The sequence below is a fragment of the Polypterus senegalus genome, chromosome 12 (assembly GCF_016835505.1).
Source record: "Polypterus senegalus isolate Bchr_013 chromosome 12, ASM1683550v1, whole genome shotgun sequence".
NCBI classification, from domain to species: Eukaryota; Metazoa; Chordata; class Cladistia; order Polypteriformes; family Polypteridae; genus Polypterus; species Polypterus senegalus.
Genome location: NC_053165.1, coordinates 104,009,899 through 104,024,683, shown reverse-complemented (window position 1 = coordinate 104,024,683; position 14,785 = coordinate 104,009,899). Strand labels below are relative to the sequence as shown.

At 38.2% G+C, this 14,785-nt stretch overlaps 1 protein-coding gene across 2 annotated transcripts in view; it reads right to left on the bottom strand.

The window, feature by feature from the left end:
* The window catches only part of LOC120541449 (aminopeptidase N-like), an 82,578-nt gene that overhangs the window by 26,974 nt on the left and 40,819 nt on the right, over nucleotides 1-14,785 (bottom strand). For both annotated transcript variants that reach the window (XM_039773087.1, XM_039773088.1), the window contains exons 11-13: nucleotides 14,316-14,392; nucleotides 11,374-11,507; nucleotides 8,554-8,609 (exon numbers count right to left, since the gene is read on the bottom strand). In XM_039773087.1, coding sequence (XP_039629021.1) covers nucleotides 8,554-8,609; nucleotides 11,374-11,507; nucleotides 14,316-14,392 — 267 coding nt within the window. The remainder of the gene's footprint in view (nucleotides 1-8,553; nucleotides 8,610-11,373; nucleotides 11,508-14,315; nucleotides 14,393-14,785) is intronic.

The window sequence follows — 14,785 nt, the reverse complement described above, 5'->3', positions numbered from 1 at the left end:
TTCATCAGGAAGGTGTTTTTGCTCCTACTGTGTTCAGTGCTTGCACAGACTGGTTGTTGGGCAAGGTCGTGGGGACTAGCGGCTTTGGGGCGTCTGTTGGTGAAGTGGGATTCACTGATCTTGACTTTATTGATGATTTTTAAACCTCACATAGTCAATGGAGGCTCTGATCAGGGCTCTTGAGAGACTGAGCGAGGAGTCTAAGTGTCCAGACTTACGAGTGTCCTGGATAAAAACCAACATCCAGGCCTTTAGAAATACCTCGACAGTGACATTCATGTCTCTGGTGACTTCTATGAAGTCAGTAGACGGATTGAGAGAGCATGGAGGGTCATGAGATTGCTGGAAAGGGGTGTGCGGCACTCCCAATATCTATTCAAAAGGACGAAGGTCCAAGTTTTTAGAGTCCTAGTGCTTCCTGAATTGTTATATGGTTTCAAGACATGGACGCTATCCAGTGGCCTAAGACTTAGACTGGACTCCTTTGGTACCACTGGTTTGACTTTGTAAGAAAGTTTCAGTTACGGCACTACAGCCATGTGGTATGATTCCTCGAGGGTGATCTATCTCGCAGGATCCTCATTGTTGAGTACCCAAGCGACTGGACCAGGCCAAGGGGATTCCAACGTAACACCTGGCTGCAGCAGATAGAGGGTCATTTCCAGTACTGGACAATGTGTCTGCCTGGGGGGTTGTCAACAAGAATCCCGAGTTGTTTCATCGTGTGGTGGGTGCAGCAACGTGCTGTACCAGTGCATGCTTCCTAACCTGATCTGATCCATCACTTCAGCCTTTTGATTTCATGATTAAACTTCTTATTTTCCTTTTGTCTGCCCCTTCATTTCTCATAAATCTTCCTTCTATGTGTCTCCTGATGGAAGAGGGTCAAGGCTGTCTCTGTTACACAATATTAACTGTGACAATTGTGACCCTGCCATGTGACACAGACCATACTTTAATCTCGCCAAAATCCAGGAGTCAACAATATTGCAGATAGCAATGATGTAATGCTACTCAAGCATGAAAAGAAGAAATAAATGAGAAAGAAATAGAATGCCGTACAGGCAAAAGAAGATCATTTTAAATTTGCTTTCAGGGGAAACCAAACTGCAATATAAATCAAGTGAATGAAATGGAAGAGAATTTGCAGTCACTAATGGCCCCAAGTTGATGAAGTTAGTCCATAAGATGTCATTAGTAGGGTTTTCACAAGCCAATCAAACAGGAGATCAGTTTGCCTTGTTGCACTTTTACACTTTATAGCTATAAGCTGCACTTCACCTCATCCATCCATCCATCCATGTTCCAACCCGCTGAATCCGAACACAGGGTCACGGGGGTCTGCTGGAGCCAGTCCCAGCTAACACAGGGCACAAGGCATGAACCAATCACGGGCAGGGTGCCAACCCACCGCAGACCTCACCTCATGTGGAAGTTATTTTAATACCAAATCCAATAATAAATCTAAGTTCAAAAATCTGCTTTAAAAGTCTGCATTCTGAAACCTCTGGTTAATGAAACTTATAAAAACAGTGTGTAGGTCTTCTCTGACCCTGTAAATGTCAAACCTCTACTGACTTTACAGCTTTGGATGATACATGGACTCCAAAATCCAAGTTTGTCTTTTATCATATTTATTGTGTCATGATTATTTATTGTTGCTTTACATCTGATAGTGTTATATATGTTTAATACTTACAGTACTCTATATGTGTTCCCTTGACAAACTAATCTTAAAAACCCACCTAGGGGTGCTGAAAGGTCTATCAGTTAATAGATGAGGAGAGAAAGTGCCAAAGTGATTGACGCAAATTGATCTCCCACAAGCACTTTCCTGCCTATGAATGAAGCTGCTGCTGTGTCCAGGTCAGTCAGTCAATCAGTCATTTTCCAACCCGCTATATCCTGACACAGGGTCACGGGGGTCTGCTGGAGCCAATCCCAGCCAACACAGGGCACAAGGCAGAAACAAACCCTGGGCAGTGCCCCAGCCTACCGCAGGGCACACACACACTAAACGCACACTATGGACAATTTAGGATCGCCAATGCACCTAACCTGAATTTCTTTGGACTGTGGGAGGAAACCGGAGCACCTGGAGGAAACCCACGCAGACACGGGGAGAACATGCAAACTCTCAAAATTATTAGATGCTATAAACTCACTTCAGAGTGGGAAAGCAGCGGCCCTGATAGCTACCCTATCAAATTTTATATAATAAAAATCAATTCAATTAGCTTCCCTTTTATTAGCAACATTTAAAGAAGCCAGATAGAATAAAATCTGCAGTATTTCTGCAGTAACATTTTGCTAAGCATTGATTACTGTTTTACATAAGAAAAATAAGGACTTATTACAATGTGCATCATGCAAACTCATCTCACTTCTGAATAATGATGTTAAAATACTCTCCAAAGTTCTAGCCAGAAGGATTGAGAAGGTGCTTCCTTTGGCAATATCACAAGACCAAACCAGATTTACTAAAGGCAGACACTTAGCTTCCAGTTTGTGTTGCCTGTTTAATGAAATATAATCACCCACAAAGTCTAACACCCTGGAGGTATTATTATCATTGGAAGCAGAAAAAGCATTTGATATGGTTGAATGGGGCTACCTTTTCACTACATTGGAGAAATTTGGGTTTGGCCCAAACATTTGTGCATCAAACTACTGTATACCAGTCCATTTGTATTAACAACATTATTTCTGACTACTTATTTCAAACTAGAACGTGGTACTAGACAAGGATGCCCCTTGTCACCACTGCTACAGTATTTGCTAAATGCCTTTGAGATAAAGGGGATTATCAAAGAAGTACTTGAACAGAAAATATCACTATATGCAGATTATATGGTACTGTATATATTAGATCCACAAAATACTGTGCCTGCAGTCCTAACAGCACTAGCAGATATTCAAAAGAGTTGCGGTCTCAGAATTAATTTGAATAAAAGTGTGCTCTTTTCAGTGAATTCTCAAGCACACAATACTAGATTGGACACCTTCCCTTTAATCATCACAGATCAGTTTAAATACCTAGGGGTAGACATCACAAGTAAACATAATGCTCTTTATCAACACAATTTTGACATCTGTATGGACAAAATTACGCAAGACTTGCATAGATTGTCAACCCTTCATCTCACTTTAGCTGGAAGAATTAACATTGTCAAGATGAATATCCTTCCTAAGCTTCTTTTTCTATTTCAAAACATTCCAATATACATCAGTAAATCATTTTTTAAGAAATTAGATTCAACCATAACCTCATAATTCAAAGCATCCACGTATCCAAAGGGCGACCCTACAAAGACCTAAGGCGGAAGGCGGCATGGCTCTAAATAACTTTCAATTTAATTACTGGGCAGCAAATGTACAAGATATAAAACCTGGACATTGAGATAAATAGATGAACATACACAGGCTTGATCTGCAATAGAAATAAAATCCTGAAGTACTTCTTTATTTTCCTTGCTTTGTACCCCAAATACAAGTCATTGCCAATATACTAACCACCCAATTTTGCTTCACTTACTCAGAATATGGAACAAATGTAGGAAGTATTTTAAGATAGAGAAGCTTTTATCTGTGGCACCTCTGCACAAGAACCACCTTTTTCCACCCTCTCAAACGTACACAGTTTTTAATGTCTGGAAAACATTTGGGATTAAATCACTGAGAGATCTGTACATAGACAATGGTCTTTGCATCCTATGAACAATTACACTCCAAATTTAACTTTCCAGTAACACATTTCTTTCACTGCCTTCAAATTAGAAACTTTGTTAAACAAAACCTGTCCAATTTTCCTCACCTCCCTCGTACCTCTATGCCGGAAAAAATATTGATCAGTCTTGAGGACTCGGACAGCATCTCCTTAATACAGTACGCCCTCGAAATTCACAGAGGTTATATTCCTAGAGCACCGACGAATTGTGAAAAACCACGCATTATGGATGTGGTTAAAAAAATGCCTACTTTTATAGTTTATGCTCTAAATACGCACCCAAAACATTTTAATTTAGTTTCAACCTCAGTTTAATACATTACCTAAAAAAAGAATGTAAAGGTAAACCTGTATACTGTACTGCTATGTCTCTCGCAGTGCTAGAATATAAAATACCGATGTTACTGCTATATGTACTGTAATTCATGCAAGCGCATTTTCATTGCCAGAAGCTTTAGAAGGTGCAGGGCGTTTCAACAGCATCTTGGGGCTTTAACCCTTAAACTGCCACATACTTGGGGGTTAATGCATCCCTGGACGCCAAATGCTTTTTTCTGCACTTTTTAAGTAAATGTGACAATTCACAAAGATAAAATGAAATTATAATGGAACACATTTATTTTTATGCATATAGCATCACAATTACTGCAACACTGATCATTTTACACACTGCCAATGAACTGTAAAAACTATTTTAAAAACTATGGAACAATATGTACAAGGTGCAACTGATGCCATTGATGAAATTCAGTAATTAACCGAGCCGTCTGCACTTGAACTAGCTGCACATAGGCACACAGAGGTAAACGCTGGTGCTGACAGGCTAGTCTAGTGCAGCAGCTCAATCCCAGAGACAGTGAAGCCGCGCTGACATCCTTCTTTAGCAGAAGACGAATCGGAGCAACTGCAGGGACTGCTGAGAGTTATAGTTTTAAATTCTAGTAGAGTACGCTCTTAGATTGGCTACTTTTCCTCTACGGTTGCTTCCTGTTCTCTCTACAGTGCAGTATTGCCACGAAAAAAGCCATAAAAAATTGAGGAGGATATTTGTGGTTTCCGCTAACAATTATTAGTTAGGTTCTAAGGAAAAATCTGCGAACGACTGACGCCACGAACCCTGAACCGCATCTTCGCGGGGGTCTACTATATATAAAAACATTTTACAGTCCCTCCCTTTCAAAGATCCAAGAGGACTGTGGGAAAAGGACCTTTCACTTAACATCTCAAAAAAGGAGTGGAAGGTAGCTATGCCCAGAATTAACTTGAGCCCCATATACACAAAGCATATAATTATTCAACTTAAAATGATTTATTGAGCACATCTGTCTCATTTAAAATTGTCCAAAATGTTTCCAGGGCAAGATCCAACCTGCAAACATTGCAATCAAGTTCCAGCCTCATTGAGTCATTTGTCTTGGGCGTGTAGCAAATTAACATCATTCTGGACAAAAATCTTTAAATGCCTATCAGACAGCCTTGATGTCACAATCCCTCCTAACCCATTAACAGCGGTGTTTGGTGTACTTCCAGACGGGCTTAAAGTGGAGAAGGACAACCTGTAATTGTCTTTACTTTTACAATTTACACTATTGGCACATAGACTTATCTTGCTTAACTGGGAGAATCTTATTTCACCTCTTTTAAGTCAGTGGGTAACTGTTATATACTATTTGAAATTGGAAAAAATCAAATTCTCACTTAGAGGATCTGTACAAAACTCTTTCAAAACCAGGCAGGATCTAATCAATAACATTTTAGAATAAGCATTTAAATTGAGAAAGCAGATTTTCTCCACTTTTTCTTATTGTACTTATTTTTATTCATTTATTAATTTATCTATTTATTTATTTCTACTAGTTTAAAATTTTACTCTGCTGGCCTTGCTCTTTTTCTTATGAGCGGAGGATGATTTGTTATTGTTAAACTTGACTTGCTTGTATGGAATGTTATTTGATTTTAATAAAATCAATAAAATGTAAAAAAAAAAAAAGAATAAGCTTTAATATTGGGAAAAATGACTTTCCTCCCTCTTTTTCTGATCTTAAAGTTTTACTCTGACTGTTGGCCGTCTTCTTTTTCTATTGGGTGAGGGTTGAATTGCATTTAGCTTTAGTTAAGTTTGACTTGTTTGTATGGAATGTTACTTGCTTTTAATATATTTAATGTAAAAAAAAGACAGGGAAGGGAGGAAGTCCAGCAGCCAAGGACTGAACTGGAGGGCTACACAAAAGAGTTTTGACACCCGGGTTTAGAATTATTTTTCAGTTATTTTTAGTTATTGGCTTAAAAAAAATTGATTGCATATTATGCCACCATTTTATTTTTTTTGGGTAACACTATTTTTCAAGGTTTAGTCACTGGTGCAACCATGTTGTTTATAGTAACATAAAATTATAGCATAAAATGATTATTTCAAGAATCCTTTTATTGTCACAAACACGCATCAGAAACATGGTTGGCATGTTTTCTTTTATGAAAGTCAACAAGGACATATTCAGGAGGTTTTACGCTTTTATTTTCCAGTGCTGCTTCTTCTCCCATTATTTCCAACGTAAACCAACATTGGAGCCAAGATATTTTTAAAACTGTATAGAATATCTTGGACTTTGAAACACAAAAACATGTATACAATGTTTGTGAAGAAATAATTTTGACTTGAAAATCATTGAACTTATGCTTTAAGAAAAGGAGCACCTAATAAAAGTAAATTGAAATTAGACTTAGAATGACTAGGCTGACAGTAGCACTAACCAGTAAGCCATCATATTGCCCAACAGCACAGAAAGAGGGAGAGAGGCTACAAGGAATTAATGTAATGTCTAATCACAAACCTGTCCTCATTGTTTTTGGTCATGTACTGTACCTTTGACTATATACACAAATACTGGTGTAATAAAATTTCTTTCAAGCTTTTCATTTTAACATTCATTTCCATTCTTGCACACTTTATCAAGATTGGATGAAGCCTGTCATGGGGCACATAGCCAAACTCACTCATATGAGGCCAATTCACAGCACCTTGCAGCACTTTGGGATGTGGGCAAAAACCAAGAGTCCCCGGAGGAAACTTATTTCTGACCTGGGTGGAACACTGTTACACTGGTTGCATTTACATGCACACACAAAACCAGGATGAGGTAAGTCACCCATGTAAGGCAGAAACCTGGTTTCTTAAATACCCCTGTTTATGTGTTGAATCCTACTTATGGAGCTCAAGTTTGGCAAAAAACACTCTGATGTTATAAAAATATTTAAAAAAATGATTAAACACCATCAACAAAGCCATGAATCCAAAAAACAAGTATGGAGTCTGTGTCTCCTAAGATTGTGCTGCTGAGCTTAGCACTGTACCTTCAGCTCATCAACATAAATGTAGCTTCTTCTTCGTCTTCTTCTTCATATTTTCCCACTTCTATGTTGGGTCAATGTGCTTGATCAACCTTCATCGTACAGCTCGGTCCGTCTCCTCCTCCGAGGTCCTACACTTTCTCTTCAGATCTGCTTTTATTTTATCCATCCACCTCTGCTTTTTTTCCCTGTACATCCATTCCCATAACTCTTTTGCCCACATACTCATTGTCTCTCCTCATCACATGTTTATATCGTTTTAGCCTACTTTCCTGTACTTTCTTAGATATCTCTCCCACTTTTGTCGTACCCCTGATGGTCTCATTTCTTATGCTGTTTTTTTTTTTGTTACTCTCAACAATTTCATCTCAACATTCTCATTTCTACCACAACTAACATCTACTCCTGTGCTCCCTTTGCTGACTATGTCTCAGCTCCATAAATCATTGCTGGTCTTACCACTGTGTTAAAAACATGACCTTTAACCTTTGATAGATAGATAGATAGATAGATAGATAGATAGATAGATAGATAGATAGATAGATAGATAGATAGATAGATAGATAGATAGATAGATACTTTATTAATCCCAAGGGGATTAATTCTTTGCTCACACAATACTCCTGATGCCTTCTTCAGATTGTTCTATCCACACTGCACTCTATGAGTTATCTCTGCATCTAGTTTTCCATCTTGGGCTACCACTGATCCTCTTGGTGTCAGCCTCCCTGGCTGAGGATGGTGCCTCAGCTTCCCACAGGGCTCCATGGGAGATGGAGTTCTCCTCCGCCCTGTTGGGACCTGGGGTGGCCACCAGGGGGTGCTGCATGGGTGACTGAGCAAGCCTGGAACACTCTACAGGCCCGCCCGGAAGTGCAATCAGAAGCAGGTGATCAAGCACCTGGTGCACTTCCAGGTGGGCTATAAAAAGGGCCGGCAACCACCACTCAGGGCCAGAATCAGGAGGAAGAGGATGAGGTTACCTGGGAGGAGTGGTAGTACCAGAAGAAGGGTTGTGTGTTGTGGTCTAAGTTCTTTTGGGACTTTGTATTGCCTGTGGGGTTCACGGGGAAGATGTGCCCCACTGGTGAGGAAAATAAAAGTCTTGGTGTGTTTTTACACGTGCCTCTGTGTAAGTCTGTGCCAGGTCGGGCGCTATATAGCATCATTTTCACACCTTCTGAATAGTGGAAACTTGAAGAAATACTGAGATGGAACCTGATCTTTTTTAATCATTCTTTATACAGTTACGCAAACAGTAAATAGTACTCTCAGACTGTCATGTTAACAGCATCTCACGTTTGGCTACATTTCCAAGAAAAGATAAATAAGAAGTTGCAAGTTAAAAAAATAAATAATCTCTCCGCATAGAAAAGAATGTTGAATCTAATGACACTCACTCTCGTCTCTGCAAGCAGCACTGGAAAAGTACATTGAAGATCTGAGTGAGATTAGACAAAAACATTTAAAAGGCTTACTGTGCAAGACTGAAGGCATCGCTGATGATCTGAGCTCTATTAATTATGGGAATGATCTGAAAATAGAAAGAGAAGAGCTTCATGTGAAAAATGTGCTAATACTTAAAAACTGTCACAACCATCACCTTCAGGGTTGTTCACGGGTCACAGTGACCTTTTATGATCCATAAAGCCTCACCACCAGGTAATGAACAAACAAGCAGAAAAGCCTCACAATAGTGCTTGGAAAGGAAAGCAACTCTAATTGTGATTCATGCACTTCCCTTGACCAATAATTTCATTGTAATGGCACCAAGAGGGCTCTGTACACCATGCACACAGGTCAATGTAGGGACTTGGTTAACCATTTAGAAAGTTGGAGTGTTTTAATTTTTGTTTACATACTTTATCATAGACTGAGATACCACATTTTTGTTTAGCAATTATTTCTATTATAATGTTTCATATTAAAAAATAACAGTAATAAAGACTTCTTTTCACAGAGTGATTCTAATAGTATTTTACAGTAATATAGTTGAAAACCAACTTTTGGCATTCCAGCTCAAGTGATGTAAAAACTGCATCGATTGATGCGCTATTGTTAGCGGGGCCATCGTGTGTGGAGAGGCGACAAGGTGATCAACTCGGGTGGCACCCTTGGTCTGGGTAGCATTTTTATGCAGTTTTGTTTTTACTTTTATGAAATAATACAATAAATGAGAATATAGATAAGACTTTATTAGTCCCCAGGGGGAAATGTGACTTTTTACATAAGATCTTTAAATAGATAGATAGATAGACAGACAGACAGACAGACAGACAGACAAACAGATAGATAGATAGATAGATAGATAGATAGATAGATAGATAGATAGATAGATAGATAGATAGTGTGAACGCACACCAGAATGCTGAAAAAGAAAGAAAATTAAATAGAAAAAAATTCTGACTTGACAGTAAAGTATGAGTTACATATGAACCTTGAGAGTTACATGCCTTAAAAAATATTTTCACTTTAAAGGTTTGAAAATTTGTCATAAGTGCAGTTTGTCACCGCTTTGATGCACAGGGAGCTTCCGTGTCTCAAAACAGCGCAGGTGCATTTCAAAGCTGCATGTCAGTGCATCATGCTGGCATTCATTTTCCCGATTTGCACGTATTGTAATGTGTATGCATTAATTAGGTAATTTTTCTTGAAACTGTGTTAAGTTCTGGAATGTCATTGAGGTGTCAGTCACAGGTACAATGTCTATTACATGTCTCTCAAGTTTACATCGGCCATGTTTAGTTAAAAATGGCTGCTGCCGTTACCTTGTAGGACAATTTGAAACTACCAAGGTATTTAGAGAAGTGCACAGGAGGAGGCTGACTTTTGTTTTGCATTTAGTTTCGCAACTGCAAAACTCAATAAAAATATATATTTCAGTTTAGCAGAATTAGTGTTGTTAGTGCCTGTTTTGTGTGATTTATTGATTTTAAACTAATCCTTTTAATTTTTTCACATTGTTTCCAGCTATTATGTTATTTATGCATTATTTTTACCATTGGTCCAAGGATATGTTGTATTGCATTGTATGTGGAATGAGTTTATCAACTCATGGCTGATAAGGATATACTGTATATGGGACAGGTGACAGAAGTGTGCCTTGCCTCAGGCGACATTATTCAACACACCTGCCCTATTTGTTGGTTACGGAGAAACTAAGCCTAATTGTAGTTCATATTTCTATATAATTTTTGAAGTAAGTACCAGCAGGAGAGTTATAATATATGTTGAAGTCTGCCGCCAAGCAGACTCCAGCATTCTGATTGCTAGTGGCTTCAACCAGGAAAATTTTGGTTGAACTAAAACTCTAATGACATATTCCTGTTGGGGACACAACAAGATGGACCTGCAGTATTCAAATATTAAATCCTTTAAATGCAAACTTGTGGTACTGACCATCTATCTATCTGTCTGTCTATCTGCCTGTCTGCCTGCCTGTCTGTCTATCTGTCTTTTTAAAAATGGAGGATGTTTAAAATAATTGTACACACTTATACATATTTTTGTGAGCACTATATTTTTGTTATATTACAACAAGGGTCTATTCTTTGGCTTGTATTTATTTTCTCTATTTCTGTTGTTTTTGTTAGTTATGAATCATTATTTTCCTTGTTCCTTTGTGATTTCTGTTGATTTTGTTTGTTATTCAATAATTTTGTACTGTCCCACCCTGTTTTCATGATTGAAGGGCTGCCCTTAGCCTTTGACGACTGAGAGTGGATCCTTCAGTAGTCCATTGTTGTTTCTTAGTATTGCTTATTCTGTTTTGTGGATACTGTCATTTGGATCGTATATTGGGACTTGTTAGCTGTAGATTGTCTTTCAGGCAAACCCTTTTGCCCTTTTATCATTTTTGTTCTTTTTGTTATATCTTGCACTTGTAAAGATTACTTGTGGATTTGTTCTTATTAGCTAAAGTTTTGATGTTTCCTTTACCTAGAAGGGCATTTATGTATATTTCAGTTTGTTTTGAGACATTTAAAGAGATATTTTGAACTGTGAATGTCTGGGACCCCTTTGGTCTAAGAAAGTCGAAGCCTCCCATTCCAGGCTGACTGGAAAGATTTAGCCTAGCTTGTGAAATCTATAGGAGACTTCACACCCTTTTTGCTATGGTAGTGCACTCAAATCATAAACATTTCCTTCCAAAATAAGACACCTTATGATAAGACACTCAGTGGCTCCCCGTGAAGGTCAGCTGAGAGCTTCCTTACGTGCATCAAGCCTCAGAAATTTGTGATGTTAATTGCTCAGGTTGGGTCTATACCAGAAATGACTTGGACTTTAGCACTTACTGAATGGTCCCTTTGTAACTGTGAAAGAAGTCTCTCCCAGTTCTGCATGTCATAGTTAACTCTGTAGTATCCAGTGACGTTGATGTTTGCCAGCACCCACTCGGCTCCAGTCACCTTAAGTTCAAGCTTTGTTTCTATATTACCAAGAAAAGAAAAATAATTAGTTGATGAAACTGAACCCAACCGCAAGATAGTGTTATTAATTTCATTAAAGAAGAAAATGATTATTAAAAAAAACTTTGCATTTCATTTTATATTTACAGGGTGGCATAAAGACACTGTAGTCAGCTCTGCTCTGTCACATCTCCAAAAGTTTGCGTTTAAATCCCTGTAGTAAGAAGTGAAGATTAATGATATTCAGCACAGTTTGTAAGTATGGTCTAAGTACTTAAAAACTTTGCACCTGCTGTGGGAAAAAAACTTTTCTCCATCTTCAAAGAAGGCATCAATGGACATCAAATGAGTATACAGAACATTTCTTTATTTGCATGTAATTATGCAAAAATGTCTCAGTACATGGAATGAGCAGTTAATTAAACAATTCATCTGTTTTTATAGTTCTTTTTCTAATGACAGTAATCCCTCCTCGATCGCTGGGGTTGCGTTCCAGAACCCCGCGATAGGTGAAAATCCGTGAAGTAGAAACCATATGTTTGTATGGTTATTTTGATATATTTTAAGCCCTTAGAAACTCTCCCACACTGTTTATAAATATTCTCCGCACAGTTATACAGTAAACCCTCATTTATCGCGGTTTATCCGTTCCAGACAGATAAATGAATTTCCATGAAATAGGATTCTTTATTTATAAATCTAATATTTTCGCAGTTAGAGCATAGAAAACCTGTTTACGACCTTCTAAATACGTTTTTTAACATTATTAGAGACCTCTAGACATGAAATAACACCCTTTAGTCAAAAGTTTCAGCTGTGCTCCATGACAGAGATGACAGTTCTTTTTCATAATTAAAAGAATGCAAACATATCTTCCTCTTCAAAGGAGTGCCGTCAGGAGCAGAGAATGTCAGAGAGAGAGAGAAAAGTAAACAAGCAAAAATCAATAGGGCTGTTGGGCTTTTAAGTATACGAAGCACCCACGATAAAGCGGCCGCAATGAAGGGATCAATGTGAAGGTAGTCTTTCAGCATTTTTTAGAGGAGCGTCCGTATCTTCTAAGCAAACAGCCTCTGTGCAGACAGCCCCTCTGCTCACACCCCCTCCGTCAGGAGCAGAGAATGTCAGAGAGTGAGAGAGACAGAGAAAAGCAAACAATCAAAAATCAATACAAGCTGTTAGAGCTTTGAAGTGTGTGAAGCACCGCGCGGAAAGCATATTGTATATCATTGAGTTTTATTTAATACGTGCTCTGATTGGGTAGCTTCTCAGCCATTCTCAAATAGCGTTCCTTGTATGAAATCAACTGGGCAAACAAATTGAGGAAGCATGTACCATAAATTAAAAGACCCATTGTCTGCAGAAATCCGCGAACCAGTGAAAAATACGTGACATATATTTAGATATGCTTACATTTAAAATCCGCGATGGAGTGAAGCCGCGGAAGTCGAAGCGCGATATAGCGAGGGATTACTGTACATCACCTTATCTAATACATCATGTCATCTGACTCGCAACTTGCAGGACTTTATTACCAACTAATGCTGCCAGTAATTTCTGACTCTTGTCGGCTCTCTTATCATTCTGAACACCGCTTCATTAAGAGAGGTGTTTGAAGGATTTTCCTAATTCTCTTAGCTCCTCTTCATAAGAGGGACGTATTAGCTTTCCCATCATCTTATCCCTGCTTTCTGGAGGGGTGTTTGTTACTTGTTTATGACATTCTAACCTTGGAAAATGTTGCTGGTGGCTTCTCTAAGACTAGGCAGTGACCTCAGGTGCTTTTTTAGCTTTAAACTACATTTGGTTAAGACTTGAGTTACACTTAATCCTTTTTCTTGTGTTTGAAATTCTTATACACTCCTATAAATAGCTAGATTATTAAATATTATTCTTTCATATACATGTTTAATTTATTATTATTATTATTATTTATTCTTTGTTTTCATTTTTGCGCTATCTAAATCTTCTTGGGCTCGATATGGAAAAAGACTTATAGAAAAGGAATGGCAATGCCCCAAGGTAGACACTGATTTATTGTACCAAAACAATATTATCCTAAAGTTACAAAAAGTATCTTGGTTCTCCAACAGAGTCTCATTGTGGATTTGAATGCTGAAGGATTCTTTAATATACAAAAGTATAAATGTATTATTTGTGTTGAGATTGATTTGAGTTATTGTTGTGGTTATTTTGTTGCTGATGTAGGTTCGAAGAAGCAATGTAAATGGAATGATCTTTCCATAGGGTGATTCCCAGCATTGAACCTGGTTCACTTGTGGAGCTAACACTCTATACTGGACACAATTATACTGCTAATATCTATTTGCTAGTATGTGTCTGTGTCTTTTTCTGGGTAGTGTGTTGTTCCTCCTACATCCCACACAGGCAGCTCTAAGCACTCTCGGAATACGGCCATTAGTTGATGACTGCCAGATATCACACCTTTATGATTTAAGACATGAATGTTCATTGATTTAGGCCTGAGGCTGAAAGTGGGCTACATGGCACCAGCAGAGCAGGCTTTAGATAGATGCACAGCACTTTATTTGTCAAATTTAAAGATTTGTTTCGAGGTGGTGCCCATTATGGCAGCAGTTATATTGTAGTGAGAGTAGTGAGAGTCATGTAAAGTGTTACCAGAAATCACATCATCACTTTGCTGCCCTCCTTTATACTGAGAATTTCACTTTTCATACAATTTAGACTAACATAACATTTGGAAAAGGGAGGATGAACCAGTAGAATTTCAGTTTGGCTAGTCACATAATACCAAATTACAAAGAAGAAAGTCAACTTATTCTCAGGACAGTCAAGTTTAAACCTACCTGACTTATTTAGGAGCCATCCTAGAGGCTGCAGATTGCCACTCTTCATCCAGCTAATTGGAATATGCCACGTGTAGCTGGAACAAAGGATACCAGTGAGGAGGCCAAATGAATTATTATTTATTAATACCTTTAAAGGAATCAATTCCATTACCAGCATGCTATTAAACAGACTTTGTGTTGCAAATTGGGAAAAGTACAATGTGTTTCTTGTTAGCACATTTTGTAATATTGTCAGGGTCACCATTTTCTTATCAAGTGGGATTCTGTTAGAAACTGCTTCCTTCGGTAATATCAAATGACCGAACTGGATTTATTAAAGGCAGACACTTAGCTTCCAATCGTCTGTTTAATGTAATGTATTCACCCTGGAAATATTATTATAATTGGATGAAGAAAAAGCATTCGACATGATTGATTGGAAATATCTTTTCACTACACTGGAGAAACTTGGGTTTGGCCCAAACATT